The sequence below is a fragment of the Amphibalanus amphitrite genome, unplaced genomic scaffold, assembly GCF_019059575.1.
Source record: "Amphibalanus amphitrite isolate SeventyFive unplaced genomic scaffold, NRLGWU_Aamphi_draft 000113F_arrow, whole genome shotgun sequence".
Taxonomy (NCBI): Eukaryota; Metazoa; Arthropoda; class Thecostraca; order Balanomorpha; family Balanidae; genus Amphibalanus; species Amphibalanus amphitrite.
In genome coordinates, this window is record NW_024881608.1 from 184,669 (window position 1) to 212,523 (window position 27,855).

Sequence of the window (27,855 nt, forward strand, 5' to 3'; positions counted from 1 at the left end):
CTAGTTTGCCCTACTGAGCTGCTGAAGATGAGTGTTGCTGAGCTAATACACTCAAACTTGTGCCTTCTTGGGTACGAGAAAGAGGCATCAGCTGCCAAAATAATATTGTCTGATGTAAGTAACTCGAGTTGACATGGATATTTGAAGTTGTATTAAATTTTCTTTGTAACTTATTTTAACTCATTTTACTTTGATTTTTTTTTTATATCAATTGTTAAACAGTAAGTGTGTTACTAGCCAGATGACACATCAACAAATCTGGAAAAGTCTGTTGCATATTTGTCCATCAGCTAGCATGGCTTGCTGCCCTAGTTAGCAGCCTGGTCAGCAACATCACTGCTTCCCACTGAGACCTACCTCACCTGACCCGATGAGCACCTTTCTTCAGGAGACGTTTGAGCACGCCAACGAGCGGGCGTTCCAGTCGGTGGTGCACTTCCTGCTGCGGTCGCTGGACGAGGAGCGGTGTCGGCTGGCGTTCCGACACTGCTGGCCTGTGCTCGACAAGAAGCAGAGCTCCGTGTTCCGGCAGGCCGTGGTCGGCTGGCTCAGAGAGCTCCGACAGGTGGGACGGGCGGCCAGTAGTAAAGGCAGAGAGGGGTTAGTGGTGGGGTCGTACCTACGAGGTGGAGGCGATACACTGTTGAGATGATGACGAGATCGCCAGACTGCAACTGCTGGCTCATGCTTTGGAATGACATTACGAGCTATGGTGAAATATTTGCTGTATTTATTCATCTCGTCAAGCAGCCGTGGACTGTGGTGGCCCGTGTGACCTCCCACCTCCCGGCAGACGGACCCCGATGGCAGCGCGCTGCCGCAGATCAACCCGGCGCTGTTCCTCTCGCCCGGCGGCCGCCGCTTCAAGGACCTGCTCCTCAGCCTCACACAGTTCGTCATGCTCAAGTCACTGCAGAAACTGGGTAAGACTGGCTCGCATTTCATTGTCATAGCCGGCTACATTTCATCAATGCTACGTCGTATGGGTCGCTGATATATTAAACAACGCTAAATACGTTTACGAGAGGCCAGTTTAACCAACAGGAAAATCGCCGGCTGGGGTTATGTTCTGCCTGATGGAACCCTTACCCCTCCGATGTTGCTACACACGGGAAAAGCGGCTGATGTGAAAAGTAATATCATCGACCCTAATCGATGTATTTACATGGGCGTGGTTGGTTAACTTGTGGGAGACTTGAACAAATGAAAATACTGGCAGCCGGTGGTTTTTCTGTTAGTAAAGCTGCCTATGAAACAACTTTTCGCCTCAGCTCGGATACAATGATTGCTATGTTCCACACTATTTCTTCCATTGCTATCGTTTTGCTGTACTCAGCTGCTTTCTGATAGGCCATTTCCGTATGCTTCTGAAGCTTCTTCCTGTCCTGCCCCGTTCCCCTGCAGATGCCGAGGCGCCGGCTGGTGAGCGTGAGCAGATCCTGACAAAGGGAGACCCGGAGATTCAGTGCGGCACACTGCGCACCGCCTGCGCCATCGCGAAGGACCGCTTCGTGCAGACACAGAAGAAGAAGCTGACTGTGCACACCGAGCACCAGCGCTTCGCCGAGTGAGTCATCGAGTACCTGGGAGGAGTAGTTCGGGTCACTTACAGTTACGTCATTACTCATTCGATGTGGCCATTAATTGTAGATATATTACATCGTTATGCTTCTTTTGTCAGCGAATCTGCAGACTGACGAGATGCACTGATTGACCTCTGACTGTGGGCGAGCATCGAAGGGGAGTAGATGACTCTTTGTTAGTTTTGCATCGATCGTAGGTGAGTTATAGATGACACTTGTCAGTTGTGCATTCATCGTAGGTGAGTTATAGGTGACACTTGATAGTTGCACATGCATCGCATCCCTCTGACTGGTCCGTCTCGCCGTCAGCTCGTTTTCGACGCAGTACCGCCGGCTGCGTCAGAACGTCAGTTCTCTGACGGTGGAGCTGGGACGGCTGGTGGCGGTGTCTGAGCTGCCGCCAGAGCTCACACACCGCCTGCTGCAGGAGAACGCCGAGCAGGTGGTGCCAGGTACGTCAGACAGCGAGGGGGAGGGTGTGTGTGTGGGGGGGGGGTGCTGTGTCTGAGTGAGACCGCCGACAGTGGCCAGCTGGAAGGTCGGACTGAAAAGTATTGATGCCAGAATATGGATTGGGGCGACTGAGCTCTGATGTTGGTTGAAAGGTTATGATTGAGAATCAGTAAAACTAAGTCACTGTCATTGAGAACTTCATGAACTTGCATTCTACTTCTAGCAGTACCCTGAATGCATTGATGCTCGTTGGCTCCCTCGGTTCCATCTCACCCCGTCCCACTTCACTTTGCAGCGGTGTACGCGGCGTCGCGGCAGCGGCTGGCCGCCCTGGTGGCGCCCCGGGACCGGCTCCACCAGTTCGCCACAGAGACAGAGTACAGCTGGCGGGTGGTGGACTCGATCGCGTCCGGGGCCGTCGAGAAGTCGGCGGTGGACGCTGGCGACCTGGTCACCCGCGAGCAGGCGGACCAGGGCGCACAGGTGAGCGGTAACCACCAGCGGCCCAGGGAGCGGGCGGCGCACAGTGGTGGATGGGGCGTCCTTGTGTAGTCCTTCTTTTCAGTGTGTAGAGTATCTACGCCATTTTAAGAGAAATGCATGATGCTGACGCCATCCTATCTTGTTCAGTTGGTTTGATTTCATCCGAATTGCATTCTTGTTTTTTGCTCATATGCAGTTAGCCTTACTTTTGTTTTGTAAAAGTAATCGCCAGCTGAGAGTCGGTATATATTTATCTGTAACCTCGTGTTTCGCCCCCAGAGCGGTGGCTCTGACATGCTGGTGGACGGGAAGCTGGACCTGCTCGCCTTCTTCGACACGTTCGTGGCCAAGGTGGAACACCTGCGCCAGTCCTTGTCACTCTGCGCCATCGACGACCTCAAAGGTAGGCCTGCGTCTGAGGTGGGTTTCCTGTGTTAGCGATTTAGTGGGCATTTCTCTCAGCTCTGACTGCGTGTTTCGTGTATGTCCGGTCGAAATGGGCAGGGCTCCATGTAAATTTATCTTTAGGGCGCTCTTAAGTACAAATAATCGTCATGCCTTGCCCACTCAGGTCTGCACGTCACGTAACCGCCGCTAGTCTGCGAGGCCGCCCAGGTCTGTCTTTGTGTTCTGCCCCTGTCCGCCCAGGTCTGTCGATGTGCTCTGTCTGTCCGCCCAGGTCTGTCACTGTGTTCTGTCGCTATTCGCCCAGGTCTGTCACTGTGTTCTGTCCCTGTCCGCCCATGTCTGTCTTTGTGTTCTGCCTGTCCGCTCAAGTCTGTCACTGTGTTCTGTCCCTGTTCGCCCAGGTCTGTCACTGTGTTCTGTCCCTGTCCGCCCATGTCTGTCTTTGTGTTCTGCCTGTCCGCTCAAGTCTGTCACTGTGTTCTGTCCCTGTTCGCCCAGGTCTGTCACTGTGTTCTGTCCCTATTCGCCCAGGTCTGCACGGCACCCTGCCGCCGCTGGTCCGCGAGGCCACCCAGCTCTCGGCTGACGCCAGCCAGCTGCTGGCCCGGCTGGAGACGGAGACCGAGTCGACCAGCCGCCGGGTGGAGCGGCTGCAGGCTGCCGAGCCGCCGCCGCCGCCGGCGCGCGCGCGCGGCCGCACCACCACGCCGTCGCCGCCGCCGCTGCTGGCGCCGCGCACACCCAACTGGAGCCTGAGCGGCGCGCCGGTGCCGCCGCCTGCCGACCACCCGCTCAAACACATGTACCGCTCGCCGGCCACAGGGGGCCTCAAGGTATGTGCGCCGGGACTGAACGGCGGCTCGGGCAGGGCCTCCTTTAACATGCTAACTGGGGGGGTCGCGGCCCCCCCAGTGATGCCGCTGGCCCCCCCAGTGGAGCTGAAATCGCGTCACTGGGGGGCCACGCAGTTAAGCAAATCACGTAGAAAAACGAGGAAATTTCACTATAAGCTTACCAAACAAACAATCCAGACTATCTCCAGGATCACCACGTTACTAATTTTAGTTTCCTTATATCGTTGGTTTCTTATCTACAGGTTTTTTTTACAGATCCGCCTAGGATGAGCCGCGGAATGAGGTCAGACATGGCAGATTTTACAATCGAACGCCGACTGAAGCCCGAACGGGGCATCACTTTGAGAAGGAAACAGGCCGAACGGTCGCCCTCTATAGTCTCAATCAGTCAAGCGCTTACGGTTTAACACGGAGAAGTATTGTTTTTTCGGGAGACGGGTTTATTCTTGAAGAGAAATTTTTCTACGGTCAAATAAGAGTGCGGCTGAGCTTAATAGCACGATAAAAACGTTTTTTCCCCAGTGTTTGGGACTAGCAGCGATAAGCCCTCTCACTTATTGAGGGGTATGATATACCCCACCCCTAGGTTTTTTTTGCGAACAACTCGCGTAAAAAGTGGCCCAGCTGGCAAAAGTTTTAGTAGGTATTCTCGTGATCACTTCAATTCTACACATTTACTGAAAATGTTATTACCCTGTTCCCTGACCCTCATTCTCATTGACCTGTGGCCTGTTTCTTGAGTCATTTTCAGGCAAGTAGCTTTTTAGGATGGTGAGCTGTTTTCAGGCAGGTAGCTGTTTTGCAGCGTTTGGGAAATCGATACCTAAGCCCTCACACTTTCTGCGGTCAGTTAGATTCCTTACGCACTGCTGTGCCGTTTAATACTTTTTAATAAAGGCATTTTGTTTCATTTTCGGAAAGCCGGAAATTTTCGTCGATTTCGGACGCTGCGCGGGGGATATTTACCCCAAATGTCACCCTGCCCGTGCCGGTCTAGATCCACCGGTAGGTCAGGCCAGGGTATATTGGTCAGGCGGCCTACTATTTCTTTATTTTTTTTCAAAATAAAAATAAAAATCATGGCATCAGGGGTGTGACGAAAGATAAGTGGCCTAAATCCGATGAGAAAACCGGATTTGGGGGTACCCTAGGTTTGGCTTCTGAGCCTCTGCCCCCCCCCCCCCCAGTGAAAATTCCTTAGAGGAGGCCCTGGGCTCGTGATGCAGCTGGACGGCTGCAATGCCGCAGTTTTGTGTTATGTGCTCCTGAATGGACACCAGTCAGTATGTGCTGCTTTCACTGTGCTTTCGCTCTTTGTCTAGGGGCAAGGAAACAGTATCGTGAACTGGCACTATGGTAATTATAAAGTAATGTTAGGTCGAGAACCGTTGAATGTGTTTAGCGTTTGCTGTCCTCGGGCTAGTCTGCTCAGTGCTAATTGACGACTGACTACTCGTTGTCTATGCTCCATTCGATGTCTGCGGAATTTCCCCTCGCACGCTGCTCAGCTTGCCTACCAGCTGTACTGAGCTGATCTTCCCCGTCCCCCGCAGCTGGACCTGGAGCAGGGCGCGGACGCAGACCCCTCCTGCAGCAGCCGTCTCTCCAGTCTGACCTCGGTGACGGCCGGCGGCGGCTCGCCCTGGGCCTCCCCCGTGGCCGCAGCGCCCGCGGTCCAGCTCACCGGCCCGTCTCCGGGGCCCACGGAGGACCGGCCCTCTCCGGCGGCCGTCGGAGACCTGTCCCGGCCGCCACCGGAGCCGGCCTGGGGCGACACTGAGACACGCCTCACGCCGACTCCGGGCCGCGCCGGCCGCTCCGCCACCGGACTCAGCTCGTGCTCGTCGCTGTTCTCTCCGCTGCGTGGCGAAGCGGGCAGCGCGGCGCGCTCGTCAGTGGCCGGCTCAGTGTCGTCTCTGGACTCTGTGCTGGAGACGGCCCGACCCGGCGGGGACGGCTCACGGGCGCGGTCACCGACCGCTCACGGCGCCGCCGACTCCCCGGGACTGACTCCGGTCACACCTGTGACAAGTGGTGCCTCCGCCGCTGGTGCTGGAGCTAGTGGTGCGGGCGGCACCACAGCGGCGTCAGTGGTGCACTCACCCTCACCACAAGTGATGCGGCTCCGGGAGCAGACATCCGCCTTCCTCCGCTCGCTGACCCAGTCGCCGGTAGCTGGCGGTGACTCGGTGTTCTCTCCGGCGCCGCTGGAGGTGTCCGCAGCCGGCGGAGGCGCGTGGCTGTCCGCTCACGGCCAGCGCTCCCGGCTGGACGGCAGGCTGAGCCGGTCCGGCCCCAGTTCTCCGCAGGGCGCGGCTCTGCCGCGGGTGGCGTGGCAGGACGGCACGCGCCTCCTCCCCGGCCCCGGCTCACCAGTGGCGGCGGAGCTGTCACAGACAGCGGGGACCTCGCGGCGACGGACCCGGTCAGGGCCGGGCACCACCCACCCGCCGCTGTCTCCGAATGGGGTCTGGGCTGCTGAGCTGGGGACTGGAGTCAACGTCAGAACTGCTGAGGAGAATGGAGTGGGCGTCAGAACTCCTGAGAAGGGTTTTGAATTCGGAGCCCGGACTCCTAGAACGAAGACGGGACTCTCCCCGGCGGCCGCGGCCGGTGTCTCAGCCAGCCCACCGGCCGCCGTGGGGTCGCCGGCCGGGCGGAGTTCGCAGGCCGAGCCGGTGCTCGGGCGGAGTTCGCAGCCTGAGCCGGTGCTCGGGCGGAGTCCGCAGCCTGAGCCGGTGCTCGGGCGGAGTCCGCAGGCGGCTGGGGCGGAGGGGCCGGCAGTGACCAGTGAGACCGACTTCAGCCACCTGGACGATGAGGTGAGAGGGGGGAGGAACAGAGGCTGGGGCGGGATGGTGTCTGGTAACTGGAGCAGTTCATACCCCGACACCGGGTGACTGTTTGTGCAGCTGGGTCGTTTGTGTTGCCCCACGGTGATCGCTGATTAGGTTTTGTAGACGCGTTTCAGTGTAGCACGTGGTCTTGTTTACCGATGCTGTTGTTGGTGTCCTTCAAAATGCTTAGAGCAAAAACATTGAGTATTGCAGGTTTCAGGTGTTTGATGTTGCAGCCAATGTTTTTTTTTTTAAGATTCGTTGTGCCTTTTCCAAACTTTTTGCCTGGTTAAAGAATTGATGGTTTCTGCTCAGTCGCGTGTGATTTATTAACGAATTTCGTGTGTCCTTTTTCAGATGGCGGAAGCTCTGGCTCTGAGTGTCTTTGGTCCTGGGGATTTCAATCAGTCCCTGAATTTCTCACACCGAGAAAGTCTAGGTAAGATGTCACTGCCATGTTGTGCCAAATAACTACTCGTTTTGGAGCCAAGCTTGTTTTGTGAGTGTATGTGTGGCAAATGTCTCAGTTATTTGCTTCAGGGAACTCAGCGCGTTTTCGTTTTCTTGTGAATAGGATGATAGCGCTATTAGACGCATGTCTTATTCAGTATTGTCTTATTCAGTCTTTTGTTCTGGTTTCTCAAAGAAGTCACTTGCATGATCTGTAATAATTGTCAGGTGAGGTTCGTTGGTTAATCGTTAGTTCGTCGAGCTACTTATCGTTCCATGCAAGCAGTGTATGCGTTGCTGCTTTTGCTTGCTCTCTTTGAGCAGTGAACAATTAGGCAACCTATAATTTATCTCACGTTGAATAGCACCTCACCTGCGTCTACTGATCAGCGTCCGTCAGCTGAGGTCCGATGCCCTCCCTCTCGACAGGAGGTGTGGAGCTTTCGCTGGTCGAGCTGGACGACAGTGTCTCAGACACCGTCCCGGCCGCCGCCCCCAGCTCCGGCCGGGTCGAGCCGCCCACCGACGTCCTCATCGACATATAGGCGGCGCTGACACCGGCGCACCTCCAACGTGAGTGTTCGAACGCGACTCTGCGCGTTGCCTTCCGATGAACTGGAGTTGAATCGGTGCTGCACTGTGTATATGTAGTCATCCGCGGCTATGGAGCTAGCCTCTGCTTCCCCTTCAGTTCTATGCCAGATCACTAGCCTGGAATCACGCCAGATCTGGCTCCGTTGAACTGCCGGTCCTGCTTACGCTGGGAAAATTCAGAGGTTTTCCCGAAAACTCAGCGGTGGGCCGTGCGAGAGGGACGGCTGCTTTGTCTCAGAGGTTTGTTTGTTGTCTTGGTTATTTAACGACGCATCAGTCCAGAGTGTGCGCGAGTGTTCAGAGAGTGATCTGGTGGACAATATTGAGAAGGGTGCGTGACGCTGCTACGACGCTGAAAATGCCACGTTAATAACTTATCGCTCTTCGAGTGGCGTTAACACAAATCGTGAATGCTTGACGGAGAACGCAAGCCTCCCTGAGAGGGAGGAACAGAAACGCGTAGCCGAACGCGCTAACAAGATAATGCTTACGTGTATCGCGCCCCAATATAAGCAGCTCACACTAGAATGGTAGGATCTAGGAAACAGTTACGTTATTTTGCCCGTCAAGCTATGGAGACACTTACTTCGGCTATGAAATCGGTCGCTGCTGGGCCTGGGCATTTCTCGCGCTCGAATGTGTTTGCTTTAAGTCGGTGGCCACTATCGGGTGGCAGGGGAGGGCGATGTTTTACGGTGTACGGCGACTCGGCCGGCGGCGATTGGTTCCGTTCCGTTTTAAAGTGCCGCGCCCGGTCGCCGCATTCCTCGCTGCGCCGCCCCGAGCGATGTGATATCGGTGTTTAGGGATGGTGTGGTGCATTGCTGGTCTCGTGAAATATAACTAAATGCTAGTTTACTATTTCGTTTTGCGCAGCCAGGGTTTTGATGACCTGCGTCGCTAGTTCGGAAGTGCTCTTGCACTTGAAATTCCACATGCTATCGGTCTTTTTTACGACATATGTTTATGATGGTTATGTTCTTTTCGGTGAAAGCTCCTATAACTAGCTGCTACAATCGGTTTCAACACTTGTCATTTTGTATGAAGTATTTTGTGGGACGTTCAAGACTGCAAGTATTGCAGAATTTGTGTCAGATGCAATTACAATAGATATTATTCCGGGTGCCATTATGAGTTCTTCAAATCCTTTATTTTCTATGCCAGCTAGCAAGGTTTTCAGCTGGTGGTCTTTGACTCCAAAAATCCCTATCATCCGATCCCCAGCTTTTTGATAAACATGACCGGGGATATAGTGCGATCATGACTCGAACATCCCGCTGAATGGGAATATCGAGGTATTGGATGAGTTGAAGGACGAGCGGAGTTCATAAAGAACTATCGTCGCCTGGAGTGAGATATTGGAAATTCTGGTGCAACATAAGGCCGCAAGGCTAGGCTGCAGCAGGTGAAATCATTTGATGAAACCGTCCTAGCACGGTCAGCTTTCGTACATCGAGTACGCAAACAGTCGGTTCAGCCTAGGTTAGTCAAACGTCATCAGTCGTTCTCGGCAGTTTGGCCATCCGTTCTTGCGGAGTGCGTACCGCGCAGCACGACCACATTGCCGAGCGCTACGGAGCAGCCTTTTACTCGGTTCCTGCTGATATTTCCGGACGTCTGTAGTCGGCGAGCGGCCGCTGCCTGTGTAGGTAGGCTGTACCGCAACGCCCGCCTGTCGTGCGGCGCAGCATGCCGCCTGTGGATAGACTAACCCGCACGACGCGGCTGGCGGCTGCCGCTAAGGACGATCAGTTTCCAAAAAGCAAATCAGCTATGATGTTTGCTCCAGTTTTAATGTGAAATTGGCGTCCAGCAGCTTCTTTTATTGCTGTCTTGGCTTTCATGGATGCTTGCCATTAAAGGTAGTGTGCCAGCTTTCCTGGACCGTATGGAGTTAATGGCCCAGATAAGGAGAACCGGATTTTTAGAACTTATCCATACCTTCAAAACTCATGGAAACGTCTTAAATTCTTCAAATTTTGAGTACCCCAGTGCGAAATTCGCCCCGACGGGTTGTCGGTCGTACCCCAACCACATTTCACACCACTATGAACAATAAATGCACACACTGAAATCGCTATTACCGATATGCTCATCCAATCAAGTTTCGATAAACCCGTTCATCATCATCTCCTGCGGTCTCGAACACGCCTGTTAGGTGGTGCGGTAGACCGCGCCCAAAGCCAGGGCCCCGGTAACGTGAGGTAGCCGAGTCGGGGCAGCGTGCGCTGACCCAAGCCGGGGCCGCGCGTCCTCCCGGTGTCATGTGATAGCCCGGGGCTGCCCGCGGGGATGCGGTAGACCGCGCCCAAAGCTGCGGCCCCGTCTTGGGTCAGCGCACGCTGCCCCGACTCGGCTACCTCACGTTACCGGGGCCCTGGCTTTGGGCGCGGCTTCTGCTCATACTTTGTGGTGCGGTGGTGGTGCGTCGGGCCGCGCGCTCTGACTTCGGCCAAGAAAAATGCGTCAGCTGATCATTGTCATTTCTGCCACTTGCGTGTGGTGAACTGGGGTCATAACTTAAGAGACGGCTTTTTCATATCAATTATTTTACATAAAATCATATTTCAAACCATAAATAATGTTCGACAGCCAAATAAAAGAAACAATACCAATACAGGCTTACAGTTTAAGGCTAGACATTGTGTTGTCTTTGATTAGACAGCTGATAACTCATTCCCGTACGTCGTAACTCTACATATAATGACCTTTGCTTATTGTCACATGTGCGCCGCATTCGCGGTTGTTGCCGACGCCTGTTTGCAGGTCGCCCACTACAGTTGTCATACATATCGAAAAACCGATAAACTTTTAGGCGAAAAAGGCACTATTCCAGGCCCATTTTTGATTTTCTTTGCGATATTAGGTAAAAACAGAAGCTTCTTATCCTAGGAAAAATAAAATGGGAAATCTTTCAAAGGTGGCACACTACCTTTAAGTGTTTTGCATTCTTTACGAAGCTATCGCTCAAGTATTTTTATGTCATCGGCTACGGATTTGAAAGGTGGATAGATCTAGATGGAACGAGGTTGCGTAGGGTTTCAAGAAGCTGTAGTATGTATTATGCGATACGCTTGATATTGATTTCCGATGCCGTGTCAGAACTGGGACCGGTTATAATAAGTTTTCAGCCTTGAAAGCTATTTTTGTCGCAAACTATAATCGAATTGAGCTATTTCAGCTAATACAGCGGCTCTCTTCTCGACAAGCTCATATGAGAGGCTTTGACATATATGACAACCTTCTTTTTGGTTACGTCTAGTATAATGTTGCTTGCTAGTCGCTGGGGCATTCTAAACTGTTGCAAAGCTCTGCTGTTGACTACCGCGCCGGCCGGGAAGTGTCATTGCTGATGAGCCGATACCAAGGCTTCTGACTTCACCCCACAAACAACCCGGTAGGAATTGAGTAATCTTCTGTATTTAAAGAAGGATATTTACATTCGAAAAACAACCATAAATGACATGGGTTGGAAAATACATGATCTGTCGTGTTGCCGCTGACACAAGTGGGTGGGCAGCGGCAGCGGCGGCTCGGAGAGGGCCGCTGCGCCCACCGCGACACCGCGCGCGACGCGAGAGTCCGCTCGACTGGAGCGAGCGGCGACAGGAGGCGCTCGGCCGAACCGATCCGCGGGGAGCGCGCGCCGGGCTAGCGAGATGAGTTTGATATGGTGCACCTTACAAGCCCTACAGCGGAGGAGGCCAGGCGCTCCGGGTGGTATGTACACGGTCAGAGAGCGTTCGACAGAGCGCTACGCAGAGCGACTAGAGTGCGAGTCTACCCAGAAGGAGCACTGTGACTGCATCCTATTGTAATGCATGAATGGCGGCACGAAACACGAACTGCATCTTCTCACTAGTAATAGGTATTCGGATACGCTTTCGCCTGTACAGTACTAAAGCTTTAGTTACCGCTCTTCTCCCCTTACCCTAAAGCCTGCTCAACCCAAAATCTAGGAATAACAAGTAAATCACAACAGCATCCAGGTCTATTTTCAAATCTTACAACAGTTGGCCCCTTCGTATTGTGAAACGACAAGAATAAGACTTATCCTCTTCAACGCACAAAGGGCATCTCACGACAGAGGTATACCCACTGCTCTGGCATGCCGAAAAATGTAACAATCGACAGCTAAACCCAACTCAAAAGCGCGTGCAGGTGAGAAAGAGAGAGAGAGAGATAACGTGGAAGAAACTCGAGTGCTGGAATTATCTGAGACGCTAAAAGGGCGACGTCGGGCCGCCGGCGGCTCTCATTATGCATACAGTCGGCCACGCAGTGAGCGCGAGCCGGTAATTCAGTGAGAGATAACAGCGCGTCGGCCACGCAGTGAGCGCGGGCCGGTAATTCAGTGAGAGATAACAGCGCGGTGACCGAGGACAGAGTCGGGTGAAGGGCCAACTCGGTGGCGACCATGGCGAGATATGTGCATCGAAACGGCTAACTAGTGCATCATCGCTACTACTCTACAAACAATGCCTTATGAAATCATTCACTCAAGAGGGCCTACGAAGTAAGTACACGCGGTTCATCGGCCCGAGACGCAGACACCGGCGCCGGCGTCTAAAACACTGCTATCACCATAGTCTGTGTAACGTGTATATCACTGGTCGGTGCGGCGGCGACAGCCCACTGTCTGAGTTGGCGCGCTCGGCGGCTAGCACTGGAACGGGACCGGGGAGGCGGAACTGGCCGGCCGCTCCGCCGGCGCCGCTGACGGTGTCGGTGTCGATGTTGGCGGCAGCGACGGCGACGACGAGGTCGGCGGCAGCGGCAGCAGGCGCGACAGAGAGCCGGTCGGGGAGGGCCGCTCGGCCGGCGCGGCGGCGGCGGCGGCGGAGGCGCTCAGCAGGCCCACCGAGCGGCTGCCGCTGAGCGTGCTGGGCCGGCCGCCGGCGGGGGCCGCCAGCGGGCTCAGGGTGGCCGAGGGTCGGACCGGGGCCGGGGCGGGGGGCGGACTGGGAGCGGAGGCCGGGGCGGGGGCGGCCGGCAGAGAGGAGACGGTGAGCGCCGGACCCAGCAGGTGCGCGCCCAGAGAGCCGGGCAGCAGGCCGGCGCCCAGAGACGCCTCCAGGCCGACGCCGTTCGGGTTTAGGCGCATGGCCATCGAGGTCATGCCTAGGCCGACTGGAATAGACGGACGGGCATTAGCAGCGTGTGCGTGGCGTGCGGACAGAGTGATAGAGAGAGAGAGAGAGAGAGAGAGAGAGAGAGAGAGAGAGAGAGAGAGAGAGAGAGAGAGAGAGAGAGAGAGAGAGAGAGAGAGAGAGAGAGAGACACGGACACAGTCTGGCCCAGAGTGGCGCTCAGTTCATGATGCAGTCGCGGATACTGTTGATAAGACTAGGTCTACCACTATCACCAAGACACTAGTTATGTTTTACCGTACAATTTGTCACTACTTATTGACTACAGTGCCCCTTAATTCACGTTATGCAAGTCACTGAGCACCCACGGCCGAAACACAGGACGAGCACAGTTGCATCTCATGCCACCAGTGTTCCAAGCGTGGTAGCTGTATGGTACACGGAGCTATCTAGAAGTGAGGTGTCGGAAAGCGACCTAGACGACATCTATATGCACAGTGTTCGACAGATGGCAGAGGCTAGAAGAGGCTAAACAGTAAGACAGTAGCAGGAAGGAAGGAAGCGGAGGAGACATCGGCAGAGATTGAAAGCTTTTGAACAGATATAAGTGACCGGTGTTAGCTTTGCCAGCGTGAAGGTCCCAACATTGATGACATTGTTTTGAGTGCAGGGTTTTCTGTATTCGCTTGTGAAAGGTAGGTACACGTGAAGAGAACGAAAGCGTTTCAAGAATAGAGAAGAGATGTTTTCTAAAGGATAGAACAGAGTGAAAGAAGCTCCGAACGAAAAACTACTTCCAAGATAGCCGTCGAGCTTCACAGACTGAGAACTCGTTCGCTTTCTAGGCTGCAGAACAGAACAGAAGAGCACACGCAGAGAGACTAGGACTGACGCCGTGGTGAGGTACTTTACTTGGATGCTGAGGCGTGGTGGCTGAGCCTATGTCGCTGGCGGTGGGGAGGGGCGGGCGGTGGCTCGGAGTCGGAAGGAGGGGAACAGGTGGGGGAGGATTACGGTCCAACGCTAGCTAAGCCCTTAGTCCCGTTTGTAGTATTATTGGAAGCGATGCCTGAAAGAAACACGGCACTGGTTAGCGACACGAAGCAAGCGACTAAACGCTAGTCAAAGGGCAGCGCGCGGTTAGTATCTACGTACACAACAACCATAGCAGATATATACCTGAGCTCCAGTAAGGCTTTGTTAATTGCGGAATCTGGAGTTGCAGTCAGCATAAAAGTACAGTCATAATGACAATGGATGAACGCTATCAATTAACATTTGACAACCAATGACAGTAAGACACGTATTCTTACATCGTCTAGTACGGACCTCAGTCTACCCGTCAGTGAATCGGGCATCAAAATGGGAACCACACTCGCACATTGGGTCAGTAGGTACACGAAACCACCACAAACAAACACACACCCACACACACAAACACGTACACAATACGACATCGATCCCCATAGAGCCGGCGATTGGCGGCGGCGGCCAGCGCGGGGGGCGACACGCCACTCGGAGCCGATAGAGCCAGCCGAAGAGACAGGCAGGCAGTCCAACACTCAGACGGAGAGAGATAGAGCGCAGGGAAACCGACAGAGGGACCGCACACCGAGCCCGGCAGCCAGGCTCCCCGAGTGACCGGGACAGCCGCCGGAAAGTCACCCAAAGCCCACCGAGCGCCTGCGGAGAGACAGATGGCGAGGCAGCGCTGTGCGAAGCACACCATGCGGGTCACACCTCAGGGGCCGGCGGCGGCCAGACGCCCGGGTGGCATGCGTATCCCTCACGCGGACGTCGGCCGGCGGTGTCTGGTAAGGTACTCGGCAGCCGTGCGCCCGCCCGCCCCTCCCCTCTCTCGCCCGGGGCAATGGGCTGGGGGTGGGGCGGCCGACCGGTCGGCTAGTTCGCTCGTCGGCTCCCAGATGGCAGTGCGGCGCCATGGTCGATGGCCGGCGGGAGGGACCGTGGGCGGTCGCGGCCCCGGGTCGAGGGTGACTCGGGCGGCCCGCCGGCGCCGGCGACGGTCACCGGTCGGCGGAGAAGTTAGCGGCACTTACGGACTGCCTGCGGTTCGCAGTGGGACAGGAGGTGGCGACCCGGATGCCCCGACACCGGCCCGGTCCGGCATTGGGATTAGTGGGACACTAATGCAGCTGTCGGAGTAAGGGCAACAGAGGTCCGAGCTATGTAAGCTGCTACAACAGTTGATGGGAGCAAATCCGATTCTGTATTGCTCGAGAGAAACGTGTTTTTGTGGAGCTTGCATATGGGAGAAAATCTATCGGATGCAGCTTCCTCATCTCTCTTCGAAAAGCACTCGGCGCCACCGGAGATGCCCGACAAAAGACCGCTTGTTTAGAGAAGGTACTACATGATAACAGAGGAGCCAGTGTTGTCAAACTGACGCTTGTCTACAAAGGCGAGTTTTATTCTGAGACAACGTCAAAAGCTAACAGGTCATCACTCGCGCGACTGGGCTGACAGATTGGCATGGATGTCGGTGCCGATAACATCCAACTCTCAGACACTTGAGTCACTGGGAGTTCGAGCGAAACGCTCAGAGCCCGGCGCCCCAGATCTGCGAACCGCGAGTTGAAAGACCCAAAGTTGGTGTATTTGGCGGCCGTCGCCTGGCGCGCTGTCGTCTGGTGGTGGGTGATTCGGGCCGCTGTCACCGCCGTCTGCAGCCGGCCGAGCGGCGGCGCGGTGCCGGCGGACGCGGCGCGCTACAGCGCCAGATTGAGTGTCTGCACTGTGAAGTGTTCGTTGGGTGTGGTGCGCTGCTGGCAGACGAGCAACAGCGGCTCGGCGGCCGCCCTGCCGACGCTGACGGCCGCGCCGTTACTGGGCAGGGCCGGTACCGCGGGTACCGCCGGCCGGGACGGAGGGTACGGGTAGGGGCCGGTGGCCGGCGCGCGCGGTACCAGCGGTACCAGGGCGCCACTCGAACCCGTGCACGTCCACGCTGAAACGAAACAAACCAAACACATCGCTGATGAAAACGTAACGTGATACCAGGCTACTAAAATGTGCGTACAAAATGGATGTATGATGCATGGCAAAACAAAATATGGCACAACGAACAGAACGTGATGCATAACGTTCTACAGATACAAAAGGCTTTCAAACGTAGTAGCAGGGTAACCGCAACTGATTAAAAGGTGTGAATTGTGCACTGTGCATTGTTCAAAATAAGAGTAGGTAACTCTGTTTGGGTACTTTGTGGAGTAGTGCTGCATTTAACTGAAATGGTTCTGAATTCTGATAACCTTTCCATCATTTCGCGTGGTCAAGAGAGATTCCGTTCTGAGTAAATTACATTCGTGGCAATGTGGCGCCATGGCAGTAAAGAATGTAAGTCATTGTTTGTTAAGTTGTATTGTACTTTATCTTTGAGATTACTTGAAAATTTAATTTGATGGTCGTTTGCGTAATGCCACCATTCCGTACAGAGTGCCTAACACGGTTATGTGCCTTAGGTCGTTGCATATTTTAATTCACTTTATTTGTTCTGATACGAAGGAATTCATTTATCTTGCTATGTTTCGTTACAGTCTATTTCTCAGAGATAACCTTTCCTTTCAGTTTTGTCAGTATTAGGTACACTATCCACAATTCAGACAGCCAAACATTCAATATTATTTTTAAGGTGGTTATTGGAATATTCCAAGCCCGTAAAGAAGTGAAAACATACCCAATTAAATTCAACTAGCCTAAATTACTTACATTAGGGTAATTAAATCACTTGTGCACAGCCCTTAAAAGGCTGCGCTAGGATGGCTAAGAGTCAAGTTCTTATTGCGGGTATACTCTTGATGCGCCGAAGTTCCCACAGAATAGTCCCAATGGAAGAACGTTTTTCGTATGTGCCGAACATTTCAAAAATACCGTCGGTCCAAGTTTTACTCGCAGAGGGTGCCTGGATCCCCGGACAATTCGTGCTGATCCCAGCTCATCTCGCGTGCCTCAGACCATTCACAGGGCGTTCAGAGAGGAGCGGAGTGGAGTGCGCCTGTTTTCTCACATGACCACACAGCGGTCGGTGCTGGGTCGGCGGCGCGTGGTTCGACCGAGCGCGCCCCAAGCAGGCCGTTCGCAGGCCGGACCGCTCGTGATAAAGAACCGTCCATAATGCGGCGATGAGCATTCTCGAATCCCTGCAAATAATTCTGGGGCGCGCCGTCGCCGGACGAGATGAGCCGGCCGAGCCGCCGGAGAAAAATGGCACCGCCGTGCGCGGCGGGCGCTCGGAGATCGGGCCCGCCGTCCAGAGAGCTGGCGGCGGGCCAACTCGGCCAGCGGGCCAGCCTTCCTCCGCTGCCGGCCGCCCATGGCGCCGCCCGAGCGTCCACCGAGCCGGGTCCGAGCGACCGCCGAGCCGCGGCAGACAGACGGCCGGCCACCGTCGAACAGCAAACCAGCGACACGGCGCGGGCGTGCCCGACGACACGGCTGTCCAACTTTTAATTGAGGGCAGTGTCCATCGGCGGCCTCGCGGCGGCGGCGCTATCGTCCGCCGGCAGGCGCCGCGCCCCGGCGGCGGCGATGGCGGCGCCGCTGCGACGATGGCGGCTCTCGTGCGGTGACGTCACCGCTAATGACTGCCGCGGCGCCATCGCAGCTGACCGCGGCAGGGCCGCTGACGCCGCCGGCGGCCGCTGCACGCACCTAGTGACCTTGTGTCACGACACGGCGCCGACCCGACCCGATTGCCGTTCGTGCCGCAGAGTCCCACCGCTGGCTGAATCGTGTCCTCGCGTTACGCGCCACACGAACCTCAGAACACACCGCGCGCCGCTTTATCGTTACTTCGCAGGCACACAGACACGGTTACGTGTAATCGATCTAGTAAGTTTGCAGGCAAGTATGCATACTCCGACACTTCGCATTCAGTCGCATGATCCAACTTTCGCAACCTTATCGAACTGCTTGCCACGCGGCGGTCCTCCAGGCACTAGCTACCAGTCCTTCTAGTCTGATTCTAGTCATCATTTCCCGATGCAGTGCGCGGGGCCATCTAGGATCGATCCCAGGGGTCGGCCAGCGCCGAACCGACCGGCACGAAACCATTTGCCGCCCAGACGCTCAATGCACCGTCGCCGCCGGCGCGTGCGAAAATAAACGGCCAACGTTTGCCTATCGCCGCCATGGATTCCAGAATAGATTTCATGGCATGCGTGTTGCGAGTGAACAAATCCGCCCGCCCGGTCAATTTGGCAGCCAGGGCATCTCCCATAAACAAAACTTTGTCCTGGCGGGCTCAATGCATACAGAGACGACCTCGAAAAACGGGGCCGCCTCTCTTGTAACCTGATTGGACCCCCAAACGAGCCTCTAATGGTTTCCTCGGCTCCATTTGCCGACTAATGGAGCTAAGGTATCGTTCTAGGCGCTGCCTGGCTGGAAACGAGCTCCTGCCGGGGAGCGGGCGCAGGCCAGGTCCCCTCCCCACCCGTCAGGTCCCTGCCGGCTGGCTTACCCCGAGCGAAGTTCACAGAACATCGACAGGACTAGCAAAGTGCGGAATAGACGCTACGGGCCGGGTGCTCCGCGTCCTACGGCTACACGAGGGGTCCACTGACAAACACCGTGCGAAAACCCGAACAGGCGTCTCTACCTGACCGGCGTGTTAGCCTAGAAAGAGCACAGAGTGTTAATACTGGCTGTGGAACATTGTGCCGCCGGGGTTGGGGGCGGGCGGGGAGGGACAGTGCCGTGGGGTTCGGGGGCGGGCGGGGAGGGACAGTGCCGGTCGGGGCGCGGGTCGTACGGTGATCGATTTTCGCCGCCGCCGCCGGCGTCACAGCTCCTGAGACCGACCGGGGCGGCCGGCCGGGTCAGCGCCGACCGGGGGACGCGGCTGGCCAGCGGCCCCACAGCTGTCCCAGCAGCTGCGGCCACATGCGCTCCGAATCTCTGCTGGTCGTGTCAGTCGATAGGCTAAAAGCATCGTTCTCAAGTGGGCACGTGATAAAGCTAGGGTCCGCCTGCAAGTCAATCAAAAGCAAGCCGTCGTCAGCTCTGAGAATGAGACAACTCTGGGGATGGTACGAGTGTGCGTTTCTGCAACTGTCGGCAGGTCGCTGTCCGCTGGAACTCCATACACGTCAACAACAGAGTCAAACAGACCGCACGGGGCTGGCACACAGACTGTACAGCTCATTTGGGCAAACAACCTCTCGGAGCCTCTCACGCACGGCTAGCTAGGCGCACCTGTTTGCATGGCGTGCTCGGAGTGGCGGCAGCCCTAGCTCTAATCAAAACAGCCGACCGTCCGCTAGCTGACGGTCTGAGGCAGCGGCTGGGCGGCGGCGGCGGCACGGGGCGTCCGCCGCGGGTACTCACGTGCCTGGCGCGGCCCTCGGCTGTCGCCGTCCCCTCACTCACCCATGCTCTCCTTGCGGTTCTTCTGCGCGGCGCCGCGGTTGCCGCCGTTGCCGCCTGGCCCGTTGCCGCCCGGTTTGCGGGCGACCGGCCGCACCTGCTCGACGGCTATCACTCGCCGGCGCTTCTTGGGCAGCTTGGCGCGCGCTTGCGTGTGCGAATAGTACATGGCGAAGTTGGAGACTATGACAGGCACGGGCAGAGCAATCGTCAGCACGCCTGCCAAGGCACATAGGGTGCCGACGAACATCCCCACGTAAGTTTTGGGCACCATGTCTCCGTAGCCGACTGTGGTCATCGTGACCAGCGCCCACCAGAGTCCCAGCGGGATCGAGTTGAAGTTATTGTGCGGGTTCACCTGGATCCGCTCGGCGTAATAGACTAACGAGGCGAAAATGACAATGCCAAGCACCAGGAAGAATACCAGAAGGGTGAGCTCTTTGGCCGAGGCGCGAAATGTCTGCATCAGAATTTTAAGCCCACTCGAATGCCGCGTGAGCTTGAACAGTCTCATTATACGAATAATGCTAAAGAACTCTAGAATATCGGCATTCTCCACGTCCTCGGCGAACTTCTGCAGCATCAAGTCGATGTAGAAGCTGAGCGTGGCGATGTAGTCGATGATGTTGACCGAAGACGTGACGAACGCCTTCTTGTTGGGCGACGCCACGAAGCGGACCAAGATCTCGAACGTAAACCACGCGTTACAGACACACTCGATGTAAAAGAAGGCATCGTGCGGATTGGTTTTGAACTTGTCCAGCGTCCAGGCGGTGCCGTTGAAGGCCGTCTGTACGGTGACGTTCTTGATGCAGGGCACGCGCATGTCCGGATGCGTCTTGAGACAGAATGACACGATTGAGATGCAAATGAAGAACACGCTGATGATGCCGACAATCTGAAACAGGAAACGGCATCAGCAATGGTGTTTTTTTTTAACACTTTCCGGAATAGCACGATCGTTTTTTGTGCGAGCTATTAGGCGATTGTCAGCAACATGTTAGACAACATGATTATAAGGGAGATACGCAACGTCTACCTACTGGACATTGTTTTGCTTACGGCATTGTGGCTCGTTAGTACGGCCATGTTGGGTTCAAAAGTCTGATAAAAATGTTTGGACCTTTGGTTGGACTCTTGCCACTTTGTTGGAATTAAGCTGAGTGCGTTCTCTCCAATGAAATCTAGTCAAGAGACAGAAAAGGCGCCGTACAAGCCGCCTTTATCTAACGAAGAATCTCGACAGAAGAAAACATTTCAGAATATCATAATTAGGTTAAAACTCGCTCCGAAACGTGCCGTAATAATTAATGTAACATCATCCGCTTAAAAAAATCACGCGCAGCCTCACGGATAAATTGACATTCGTATAAACATGAGGAAGATCGAATAGGAGACCGACAGACAGACGGACTGACAGACTGACAAACGAACAAACCGACAGAACGGCTGACACCGGACAGACAGACACAGACCTACAGACAGACATAGCAAGAAGAATTTGTATTCAAATCCCGCGATAGCCATCAGTCTAGTTCCGTCATCCGGCCACGGCGCCAGCCACGAGCGGCTCAAACGAGCCCGCTGGTGGCTGACTGGGTGCAATTAAGGCCGGCTTTGGAGGCCAATCTGGCCACAATCACTCGTCTCCGGCAGTCCTATCGGACGCGGGACTGCTTAGCGCGGCTCAGAGCTCGGCTTTGTCGGCGCAGCGACCCGGCCACGAGGCAGCTCTCTCCGGCACGGTGACCGCGGCCGCTGGCACAAAGAGAGCGTTCACAGAGCCGCCAGAGGCCACGCGCCGACAGCCGAGCGCCGGATGTGGGCCGCGAGAGCCTCGGAATTGATGAAATATTCAATGAAGTGTTGGGTATCATTCAATGAAGTGTTGGGTTATGGAGTGTTCAGTAGTTTGTAAGTTATTGGTAGCTAGTGGAGCGCTTAACGGTGTAGTTTTTATAATGATCAGTCGCTAAATAGAGCTTAAATAAAATAGATGGGCTTACGAACACGTGACGTGAAAATATATCATCACTTGGTTTGAAGGGCGCCCGATCTACCACTTGCCTTCGCTGCCTGCGACGAGTAGGGCTCGTCGAAGAGTGACCACAGCTTGGGCTTAGTGTTCTGCCACCAGGAGACGGTGCCGTTGTAATAGTCATCCTCGAAGCCGAATTTGCGGGCCACCTCCTCCTCGTTGGGCTTGTCGGTGTCCAGGTCGAGCCGGTCGAGCACCGCCAGTGTCTCCTGCGTGTCGCGGTGCTGAGGGAGACAGGGCGACCTAGTCAGTCCACCGTGTTTGTAAGGGACGGGTATTGCAACACGGTGAAGGCTTGGTTAGCAGTTGCTAGCATGGGCGTCACATGTATAGACGAATCTCCATGACTGATGTGATATGAAAAGTTAGCGATTATTTGCTGTCAATTCATGTCATCGTAACTTTCCCCGACATCAGTTCTCGAACTCGAGACAATCGAGAGCAGCAGCAGCACTCCGTTACGTAACGGAATCGTTCTGCCATCTCGCCGCGCCGCGAATAATTTATTTCTCTCTGCGGCCGGCCGTTTCAGCGCCGCTGCCGATGACGACGACCGGTGAGCGGTGCGTCCCCGCGGGAAGGTCAGTGACCCGACCCGGGGTCATCCGCCGGCCGCCGGCCGCATATGGGCCGCAGTAATGACCGACACTGGGCCGTCAGTGTCGGTCGCGCCCAGATCGATGTCGGCGCCGCGCCGCCCCGGTCGTTGCCGGTCGTTTCGTTCGAACTCGACTCGTGTCGGCCGACTGTTGGGCTCGAAACGTGCGGCCGGCACCGACAGAAAGATCCGGGCCAGGAATCGAGGGCAAGCTATGAGGCCGAAATTCGTGTCATGTGGGCATACTGTGAGGAGTGATGACGCGCAACTGTTGCTCGATGCTTGAAAGTGCCGCAGCATGGGAGTTATGTCACATTTCACCGGTGGCGCATTACTAACTGTCTGAATGTTTGAGGTATTTAAACACTTTGGAGTAGTATTTACACTTCAAACGGTGCTCGAGGCCTTTGTCGTGAAAAAATTATTGCAACTCAGCTTCTTTTGGATATTCCACGTTAAAGGAATGAAATACATAACACATTTTGATAGAAAACCCGTGTCAGGTGTTGTACTTCTATCGCATTTATATATCATTGCAACTTTATGGGCTTTTTACGTTTGTTTCTTTGTGTGGACGTTAGTTTAACGTAATAATGTGCATTGTGCAGCTAGATAGTTATTTACCCGCCTAATGTATGCTCTTACGTTACCGCCGTGGAGCAGCTAGCATTCCATTTTATTATCGGGACACAATAAAACCGACAAAGAAAGTTTCTCCTTATTGGATCTTTCAAATCGGACACATCTAGCTCCTTGCCTTGTTCGCATCATTGGGTGTGTATTTGGAGGTCTAAACTACACGGTGCCACGTCTGAAGCTGTAGTGTTTCACGGCCGAACAGTAGGTGTGTTCGGCCGACGCTGCATGACAGCTCCGGCCGCAGTCGACGCTGTTTGCGTCGGCTCGAGGGCCTCTCGGGTCTCCAAAGTGCCACTGCCGAGAGGCGGCACATGTATTTGGAGAAGTTGGCCGTCAGTTGGTGTTTTTGCCCCTCGATGATCGTCGGTCTGCCGAGGGTGGCCGCGCCACGACTGGACAGGCTCGCCCTCCCCGACAGTCGAGTTTGAAGAATGAAAAACATCAAACTGTGGGCTGTAATTTTACGACACTGACGTCAACTCACACGAGAGCCCTGAAAACTTTGAGAAAACATGAAATAACTCAAGTCATTTGCCATCGAACAGCTTCACTAAAATACTTCAACATCTTTTCTCGTTTCCCAAACCACAATCCACACTAATCCTTCTATCGGCGCTTATTGGCAGTAGGTACAGGGTGCCCTCTGAGAGGGCGCAGCATTGATCAAACTGCTCTCTCCACCCCGCCCGCCCCCATCAGCACTGCCCCCCCCCCCCGGTCTGTCGGTGGGGGGGGGGGCGGTCGATGGGCGGCCAGTGCAGCAGGGTTGCCGGCTGCCCGGCCCGCGCCTGGGATGGACCACCATAGAGACGAGCCTGTATCACCCGCCAGCCGTGTCCCCGGCTGTTCGGTGGAATGGCATAGGCCAACAGGGACCCGGCCGGCGCCGAGTGAGGATCCAGAACGGCAACTAATGTCGAGACACTGCCTCGCTGCCGTGGCCGTATACTGTGTCCGTTCATTGGGATACAGACACCGCATTGGGCGAGGTCGGTTTATGAGCTACTTCTCTTGTTTCTGTCTCACAACTTATAGCAAAATATACCTTACAGCGTTGTTCTATCACGTGCTCTTTATTACATGTTCTATTACGTTCTAGACATGCTCTTTATCCTCAATTTTTACATGCTCTTTATCCTCAAGGTTTTCCTTTTCCTCCTCCTTCTTCTTCTTCTTCTTCTACACGTCACGCCGTGGCCGCCGGGGCGGCCACGGCCGTGGCAGCGTCGACCGGGGGGTCGACACGGCCCACCCGCCGCAGGTACTCGAAGATGAGAGTCGCTGGTCCGCCCAGCACATGCCCCAGGCTCGGCAGAGGTCCGCCCCACAGGCGGGACCTCATGCGGGCGTACGCTGGGCATTCGGTCAGCAAGTGTGCAACCGAGTCCTCCTCCTCGCAGTTCAGGCAGTCGGGGTTTGTCGCAAGACCGATCTCGTGGAGAGTCTTCCTTGTGAGCACTGATCTTCCCACTCTCAGTTGAGACAGTGTCACCTGCTCCCACCTGGTCAGGTCCTCGTGTCCGGGCGTGGGTGGTAGGTGAGGATGAGCTTTGGCTCGGGCTGCGGTCCACTCGGCGGATCTGTGGCGTATCGCCGCTCGGGCGCCGGCCATGTCCAGCGGGATCGCTGCCTGGCTTAGCTCTGCCGCGGCTCGGTTGGCTAGCCTGTCGGCGTCCTCATTACCAGGGATGCCAGCATGCCCCGGTACCCACTGGAAGGTGACGTGCTTCCCGGAACACGTGAGGTCATGGAGAGAGGCCCAGATGCTCGCCGGTAGCTCCTCCTGTTGGGCTGCCTGCCCGCGCTGGAGCGTCTGTAGACACGCCCTGGAGTCGGTGCAAAGGCGGATCTCCTTGATGGCGTCTAGGGAGTCGGCCGGCAGGCTCGCCAGGGACTTCAGTGCCTCCCGGACTGCCACCAGCTCCGCCCTGGTGCTGCTGCAGTGGGTGCCTGCAGCTGCCAGGCACTCGATCCTGCGGTCGTTCTCCCGATGCAGGATGATGGCCGCTCCTCCTCCTCCGTTGGACGTGCCTCCGGCCGCCGAGCCGTCACTCCATATGGAGCAGTCTGGCGCGGGCAGGGCGGCCAGGGCGCGCTCTGCCGCCTCTCTCCTCTTGTCAGGTGGGTCTGTCCGCCGCGTGGTGGTTGGTAGGTCCACGATGAAGGTCACTGACCCCTGATGGGCCGACCACGGCGGCTCCGGTGACACCCTCAGGAACGGCTCCGCTGGGCAGTCCGACACTCCCGCCTCCCTCAGAGTCCACCGGCCCACTCTGCGTAGGCATGGCTTGTGGGGCAGCAGGGCGTCTTCATCCGGCAGGGCTGGTTCCGGTCGTCCCTCCTCAGCAGCTTGTGCGCAGGCCCGTTTCCAGGCCTCATGCGCGCGGTACTTGAGGCGAGGTCGGGGGTCTCGTTCCAGCAGCTGCTTGGCTCGGTCTTCCGCTGGCAGGCGAGCGATGCGGCTGGCTTCTGTAGCTGCCAGTTCCTTGGCCCGTACTGTCAGGGCGGGGAGGTCCGCCTCCGCCAGCAGAGCCGCTCTGTTAGTCGGGAGGATGCATCCGGTGATTATGCGGGCACACCTGTTTTGTTCGGTTTCGATCTTGGCGCGCAGAGCGGGGGAGGCGTGAGTGAAGTACACCGCCGCACCGTACTCGAAGACCGATCTGATGTAGGTGATGTAGGCCGTTCGGAGAGTCCTGCGGTGCGCTCCGTAGGTCTTCCCCGCGAGTGCTTGCAGGCACTGTCTGCGCTTCGCCATCCTGTCCTTGAGGGAGGAGATGTGGCTGCTGAAGGTTAGCTGGTCGTCGAAGGTGATGCCCAGGAAAGTCGGGTTCGGGTCGTACCTCAGAGGTTCTCCTGAGAACTTCAGCGTCGGTACCACCTTGCCTCCGCACTCCTTTGGGTCGAGGGTGAAGGTGGTGAAGCAGCACTTGGATGCGCTCGCCTGCACCTTCCAGTCCCGGGCCCACGACGCGACTGTGTCCAGCGCTGGTTGCATCTTCGCCGCACATGACTCCAGGGACGGTCCCGTGGCCAGGATGGCGACGTCATCGGCGAACAGAGACCAGGTAGAGTCGTTTGGGGCGTTTTTGTCGACATCGTTGATGTACACCAGCCATAGTATGGGCGCGAGCACCGAGCCTTGCGGTAGGCCCTCTGAGAAGACCCTCCAGTCTGATGTGCTGTTGCCCCACCTGACCCTGGCTCTCCGATCGCTCAAGAAGTTGCGGAGCCACTTGACCGCGTGTGCAGGCACTCCCAGGCGGCCCAGCTTGGCGAGGAGGGCGTCTCTCCACACCCTGTCGTAGGCCTTCTGGAAGTCCAGCAGGGCAAGGACCGCACGCTCCGGCTTCGGCTTCTCGAAGGCGTCGAAGACGGACTGAGTGACTCTGATGATCTGGTCCATAGTCGAGTGGAGGCGCCGAAATCCCGCTTGGTTGGTGTTTATCAGTTGTCGGTCCTCGAGCCAGTACTGCAGCCTGTTCTGGACCATTCTCTCGAAGAGCTTGCTGGTGCAGCTGAGCAGCGAGATGGGCCGGTACGAGTTCGGTTCTGCTGGATCTTTTCCTTTCTTCGGGATGGCGATGATTTCGGCTCTGCGCCAGGCAGCCGGGACCTCCGCTGACTTCCAGCACTTGTTGCATAGCGCAAGGAGGTGGCGCTTGGCGGTGGCGGACAGCTGCTGCAACATGTCGTTGGTGATGCCGTCTACGCCTGGGGCCCGCCCTTTCTTGAGTTTTGCGAGCGCTGCCGATAGTTCGCCTTCCGAGAATGGGCTGCACAGCTCACTCCTCTGGTTGTCGCAGGTGCAGTTATTTGTGGCTCTACGGGCTTCGATCTTGATGTGTCGGTCTTCAGTTTTGTCTTTTGGGATTTTAGAGACGGTCTGGTAGGTCTGGACGAAGAGGTTTGCTTTTTCGCGGTCAGTCGTAGCCGGGCGTTGAGGGGCGAGACGTCCTGGGGCTGCTGTCCTCTTGATGGTAGCTGCAGGTTTGGAGGGGGCTCGCCTCCCGTCTAGCCTCTTGAGGAAGCCCCACATGTCGCCGTTTGGGCCCATGTTCGCGATCTCTTCTCTTGCGTAGCTGCGTCTCTCCTCCTCGAAGATGTGGTCCGCTTCCGCTCTCTTCAGCTTGTACCTCTCTACGTCCTCCCTAGAGTGGCCTGGAGCGGTAGCCTTCTTCAGAGCTTCGTCCCTGTCTCTCGCTGCGTCTTGACATCTGTCGTTCCAGAAGGCATGTGCCTTTTCCTCCTCCTCCTCCTCCTCCTCCACCTCTCTCTCTCTCTCCCTCTCTCTCTCTCTCTCTCTCTCTCTCTCTCTCTCTCTCTCTCTCTCTCTCTCTCTCCTATCGATCCGGAGCTAAAGTTACAAGGCATCGATACGGAATAAATCCAACACGCCAGCTATCTCCTCCGAAGTATTGAGAACAAAACACCAAACTAAGCGTTGCGTAAGTCACTCTAAGTCTTCCAGTTTGTTTACCGACCCTGTTTATGCATGCTCCTCTGTAAAGCTAGCCCAGTTAGCTGGACTCGGAGTGGCCCACTCCATCTGCCGTTGTTGACAGACACTACAGAGAGGCGGCGCTCTCCAGCTCAGATATGAGCCAGGCTCAGGCCGCCGACTCGCTAAAGAGCGGCGCCGCCGACAGGCATACCACTTATCACCGGCCAGGACCACTCGGCACGGCGCTCCCAGCTGAGCCCCGACTCCGGCGCGCCGCCGGCCGCCGGCTGAAAATTTGACGCCGCCGAAATAGCCCGCTGTCATGTCCCGAGAAGTGAGGCGGCCGGCACCGCGGCCCGTTTGATTTCACCGAGGAAGCAATACCAGCGACGACCAATCTTTTACCGCTGGCGGCGCGCCGGTGAGGCGACTCATCATGGCCGGCCGGAATGTCTGGGGAAATATAGCCGAGATCTACGTGGAAACCGGGCTCGTTCGCGGCGCCCGTGAGGGGTCGGCGCGCAGAGCAGCGCAATTGGAGCAGAGCCGTGAGGGGTTGGCCTGCCTCGGCGGGACCGGGGACCTCCACCGAGCGGGTGCTTGTAGTCTGAGAACTGCGCCGGCCAAATAACTCTCATTATTTTTTCATAATTAGCAATACTAAGGATGTTTTACGATATATAGTACCTGAATAGTCTACAGATACACGAAGATGACATGTGGCTACTTCATCTCATTTCTGTAACATCTTAGTGCTAAGCATAGACTATGTAAGCAGTAACAATGTTTTTTAAATCCTCCACAGAATTCGTACGGCGCGCTGGCACTGAAACTAAGAACATTCGTAAGATACCACGAAAAGTTCTCGTTCCTCTGTCAACAAGTTCTCGCACATCTCCCAACTAGCACCGGCGTGCCGCCAAATCGGCCAACTTGCCGCGTCCAGGTTCATAAGTTCCAGAGAGACTCCGTGGCGACCCAACAACATGTTTACCTG

At 55.9% G+C, this 27,855-nt stretch overlaps 2 protein-coding genes across 5 annotated transcripts in view; one reads left to right on the top strand and one right to left on the bottom strand.

The window, feature by feature from the left end:
* LOC122381072 (NAC-alpha domain-containing protein 1-like) lies at nt 1-27,776 on the top strand. 2 transcript variants are annotated; one of them, XM_043364814.1, is made up of 12 exons: nt 2-114; nt 389-565; nt 794-923; nt 1,405-1,567; nt 1,893-2,035; nt 2,332-2,519; nt 2,799-2,922; nt 3,459-3,760; nt 5,335-6,603; nt 6,976-7,057; nt 7,498-7,641; nt 27,664-27,776. In XM_043364814.1, the coding sequence occupies exons 1-11, from the start codon at nt 28-30 to the stop codon at nt 7,611-7,613; spliced, it is 2,781 nt and encodes a 926-aa protein (XP_043220749.1). In that variant the 5' UTR covers nt 2-27; the 3' UTR covers nt 7,614-7,641; nt 27,664-27,776. The 2 variants fall into 2 exon arrangements, with proteins under 2 accessions (XP_043220748.1, XP_043220749.1); XM_043364813.1 differs by lacking the exon at nt 27,664-27,776 and having other exon boundaries at nt 1-114; nt 7,498-8,520.
* Nucleotides 11,061-27,855, bottom strand: part of LOC122381073 (potassium voltage-gated channel protein Shaw-like) — a 48,203-nt gene continuing 31,408 nt past the window's right edge. The window contains exons 5-8 of one of the 3 annotated variants that reach the window (XM_043364817.1): nt 21,207-21,401; nt 19,143-20,037; nt 18,373-18,389; nt 12,814-13,821 (exon numbers count right to left, since the gene is read on the bottom strand). In XM_043364817.1, coding sequence (XP_043220752.1) covers nt 18,385-18,389; nt 19,143-20,037; nt 21,207-21,401 — 1,095 coding nt within the window. In that variant the 3' untranslated portion in view covers nt 12,814-13,821; nt 18,373-18,384. Of the gene's footprint in view, nt 12,793-12,813; nt 13,822-15,167; nt 15,721-18,372; nt 18,390-19,142; nt 20,038-21,206; nt 21,402-27,855 lie in introns of those variants that run through there. The other 2 variants (XM_043364815.1, XM_043364816.1) reach the window with 2 other exon arrangements.

Excerpts from the sequence above, each read along its gene's own strand:
- LOC122381072 (XM_043364813.1), top strand. The coding sequence starts at position 28 with ATGAGTGTTGCTGAGCTAATACACTCAAACTTGTGCCTTCTTGGGTAC. Across the intron at positions 1,568-1,892 it reads GAGCACCAGCGCTTCGCCGA|CTCGTTTTCGACGCAGTACC; the intron begins GTGAGTCATCGA and ends TCTCGCCGTCAG. Across the intron at positions 2,036-2,331 it reads CGCCGAGCAGGTGGTGCCAG|CGGTGTACGCGGCGTCGCGG; the intron begins GTACGTCAGACA and ends TTCACTTTGCAG.